Here is a 3839-nt window from a genome sequence, read left to right as displayed (position 1 = left end):
ATGAGCTCAAAGTTTCAGCTCACTGGCGAGAGAGACAATAGATGATGAACATGTGCGATGCGAGGGGGATATTGAGTGCTGTAGGGCTAGGCCGTGTCTAATTTACGGTGGAATTCGTTAGGGTCTCTCAAGATTCTCGCCCCCTTGCGCTCATGTCTTCCTTTTCCGCCGGTTTTCAGCTTGTGGCCAAGAAATGTTGCAAAGATTCGCCGCCTTCTTCCCCTCAAGTAATTCACCTCATTCTTGCCTCCTCGGTGATTTGTTTCAGACTTAACCTCGCCCTTCAACTTGTCTAGAACAAAACCGCAGCTGCCAAACGGTTCCCACCTTTTGGATTTCACACCTTGAGGTTCATACAAGCTTGATTAGTTCTATTTCAAATGCCCACTAATCAGTTCGTGTAGTTGGTCTAGCTATTTGTGCTTCTGCTCTGTTACTGCCTATTTGAGTGATCCGGATCTGTGCACAATTTGACTCTGTGCCCTATTTGCCTCCTCAGTGATACCTGTGACCAATTTGTTAGAACATTGTACATACGGACATGAAAATTATAAATGGCAAGGAACAGATTAAATTATTGCAGTACGGATAGGGAGCAGGGTAAAATAATTGAAGTTCTACACTAGTGCTTTATTTGTTCTAGGACTATCTACATTGTTGACACCGTTGTATCTATATACGGTCTCTTTCTTTTAAGGAAGACCTTCTGTAAAATTTTTCCCATTTATCTTTTTATTTTGTTCCAACCAAGTCAAGTCACTAATATCTGCTGCAATTTCACAGACCATCTTCCTTTTATTATTCTATTGCTATTAAAGCAAGCCTTAATATAGTTTTTCTGTCTCCTTTTGGGGGTCTATTTCTATCTTTATATGCATAACGTGGTTTTATAAGAGCTTAGGTTTGTTTCTTGTCCTGTGCTTGGTTATAGGGTCCCGATTTTGTTGTTGGAGGAATGTCCTCAGCCAGCTCTTCTCAGTTCCCAGCATCAACAGAGCGAGAATCTACAACTGCTAATGATAATGCAATACCTCATGATCCAGGTGATAACAAGCATATTCTTGTATCGTATCATCTCTCTACACTGAACACCTAGTAAGTTGTAGCCATTTTCATCTGTCAATCTGATCTTCATGGATTCTGCAGGTGCTGATTCTGCTGGACCAGCACAAAGCAGACTTTCGCTTCAGTTGGATCAGCGGTCATTACATTTTTCTGTTAATGCTTGGGTAAATGGCTTAAATGGACAGATGTACTTTGTCAGCAATTACTGTATCACATGTAATTTTTCTATATGTCAACATCAATCCTTGCTGAATATCTTAGTCTTGTCTAAGTTGGTGCATCTCTTAAAAGTGTCAGATCCATCTCAATCTTGTACTCCACCAGATAACTATTTTTAGGCTTAGTTGAATGGAGTGTTAAACAACAGCTCACTTCTGTTAGTGGGATTAATCAGACTAACTACTCCCTCTGTAAAGAAATATAAGAGCGATTGGATCACTACTTTAGTGATCTAAACACTCTTATATTTCTTTACGGAGGTAGTACTAGTCTGAGCATATTTTGCTTTAACCAAGCCTGCACCCTGGCGTTCATGAAAATACCTTCATCTTGACCCTTCATTTGCCTAATGGAAGTTTAGTTTAAAAAAAATCATAAGCGAATGGATGGTCAGGATTATTACAAAATTAGGCATATGTTAGAGCAGATTAACACAGTGTTCTAAGTTTTCTTTCGCCAAAACACCAGTAGTCAAGGATAATTGGTCCTTGGTTTTTGTACGAACAAGATCTTAGTGCCCTCCCTGCATAATTTGAACTGTATGAATGGATCTTTATACTTTTGCCTAGAATTGCATCAAACTATCCATTTTATACTCCCTCCGTCCGAAAATACTTGTCATCAAAATGGACAAAAAGGGTTGTATCTAGAACTGAAATACATCTAGATACATCTCCTTTTATCCATTTTGATGACAAGTATTTCCGGACGGAGGGAGTACTTTATAATATCAGTTTCCCAACTTTTGATAGTACCTAAGTTAGTCTGTGGAACACATAATCTTGTATGCTTTATTTTCACTTGCATGTATTATGATGAGCAACGGGAGATTTTTTGTTGATGTGTGCAAATCACATTTTCTTTATCATACACACTTCTTTTTATAGGTTCTTATTGTTGCATTGATCGGCATCATTCCACTGGCAACACGACAACTGCAACTCAAGGGATATCGTTTGTCACTTCTTGGCACAACCTGTACCACAGGTTATGCCATATTTGCTCTTTATGGGGTCAGTAACATGAAACTGAGTGTGGTATTTACTTTTTTTTTTAATTCTTCCTCCCACTTCAGATACCTTGCACAACTTAACTAACATTTACCCTTCCTATCAGCTACCCAGAGTAGGGAACACACAGGCTGTTCAGGCCTGGTGCCACCATGTAACTTCATCAAAGGATTTTATTCCATTCATGTACTGCCTTATGTTTGTTACATCTAAACTACACTTGAAGCGTAAGCATATGAAGTATTTAATCTTTGAGATCAAAACTTTCATGTTACTACCCAAACGTCTCAGCTTTCCTGCACATGATGAGTTAACCCTTTGTGGCAGTTGTTTTGGTACCGGTAATTTGCTGGGCACTTGAACATGTGGCCAGATTTCTACGGCGCCATTTTACCAATTCCTCTCTCTACAGGTAAAATGAACCTGACAGACTTGTAGGCACAACATGTTTTGCCTTCTATGCATACACAGTGCATGTTATCATTCCAGCTTTGCGCATAAAGAATCAATAGCTTAGGCATGATCTCCGTACTCATTAGGTTATTATCTTGGCTTTTTTTGTTATATGCTTTCATCTCTCTGAGCCTCAACCCCTGAAAGTACTCTTTGTTGCCTTTTTGTGCAACGGCTAACAGACCACATGAGCAAGCCCCTGTCCATCAGTAGTCAAACGCAAAAAAAAAAGTTTTATGTGTATTAAAATTGCATGGTAACAAGCCGATAAATGCAGAATAATCATTTTGTATGAACTGAATCTGCTATCAGTTTACAATATTTTGCCCGTTGAATATGCTGGCAAAATGGATTATAACTGTCATGTTGCTAATTTGTAGGGCATACCTGGAGCCGCTTTGCACATGGGTTGAAGCAAACACAACTGCAGTCAACTTTCTGATTGCAAATGCAGAGATTTTGTTGGGCTTTCTTATGATCTTATCACTGTTCTCGTCAGTAGGCCTGCCTTGTTCATTGTGATTAACCCCCTTCCAGTGGCCACGTAACCTTGCATTTATATTGTTCTTTTACTTTTGTAGGAAACAACGCAATGCTATGCAAACATTCATGTACTGGCAGGTTAGTTTCTGATAAACATCGATTGGCTTTGCCAAATGATCTTTCTTGTTTACTGTTAACTGGGTTGTTGGCTTTTTCACACATAATACTATGATCTGTAAATTCTGCCATCACACTAAAATTGTCCAATCAGCTTTTGACAATAGTAAGCGCTCACTGAGTTCTACAACACATTAAACATTTATCACACTTACTTTTGTAATGCGTTTGTATTGACCTGCATATCACCTATACTGGTATACTTGCGGTAGGATACTGGCCTGGCCGCAGGAGGGGGGATGTACCTCGTCGGCAGTCGGGCCTCAGGGGAAGGAGGACTCAAGGAAGGAGTATTGGGATTAGATTGGTTTATGTCTTGTTTGGTTGTTCCTCATGGCCAAGTCCTATTACGTAGGGATGTCCACAAACTCCTTTAATATAGGGGAGGGGAAGCTGATTGCATGGAATCCTAAGAGCATCTCCAACCGGACC

The 3839-nt window shown here is 39.8% G+C and overlaps 1 protein-coding gene across 2 annotated transcripts in view; it reads left to right on the top strand.

The window, feature by feature from the left end:
• The window catches only part of LOC119268476, a 6284-nt gene that overhangs the window by 536 nt on the left and 1909 nt on the right, over positions 1 to 3839 (top strand). The window contains exons 1-8 of one of the 2 annotated variants that reach the window (XM_037550127.1): positions 29 to 227; positions 932 to 1043; positions 1147 to 1229; positions 2172 to 2297; positions 2401 to 2521; positions 2622 to 2706; positions 3128 to 3241; positions 3329 to 3368. In XM_037550127.1, coding sequence (XP_037406024.1) covers positions 153 to 227; positions 932 to 1043; positions 1147 to 1229; positions 2172 to 2297; positions 2401 to 2521; positions 2622 to 2706; positions 3128 to 3241; positions 3329 to 3368 — 756 coding nt within the window. In that variant the 5' untranslated portion in view covers positions 29 to 152. Of the gene's footprint in view, positions 1 to 28; positions 228 to 931; positions 1044 to 1146; positions 1230 to 2171; positions 2298 to 2400; positions 2522 to 2621; positions 2707 to 3127; positions 3242 to 3328; positions 3369 to 3839 lie in introns of those variants that run through there. The other variant, XM_037550128.1, reaches the window with a different exon arrangement.

Source organism: Triticum dicoccoides, chromosome 3A (assembly GCF_002162155.2).
Source record: "Triticum dicoccoides isolate Atlit2015 ecotype Zavitan chromosome 3A, WEW_v2.0, whole genome shotgun sequence".
Classification (NCBI taxonomy): Eukaryota; Viridiplantae; Streptophyta; class Magnoliopsida; order Poales; family Poaceae; genus Triticum; species Triticum dicoccoides.
Note: the sequence above shows the minus strand (reverse complement) of the source record. Positions and strands in the feature narration are given on the sequence as shown.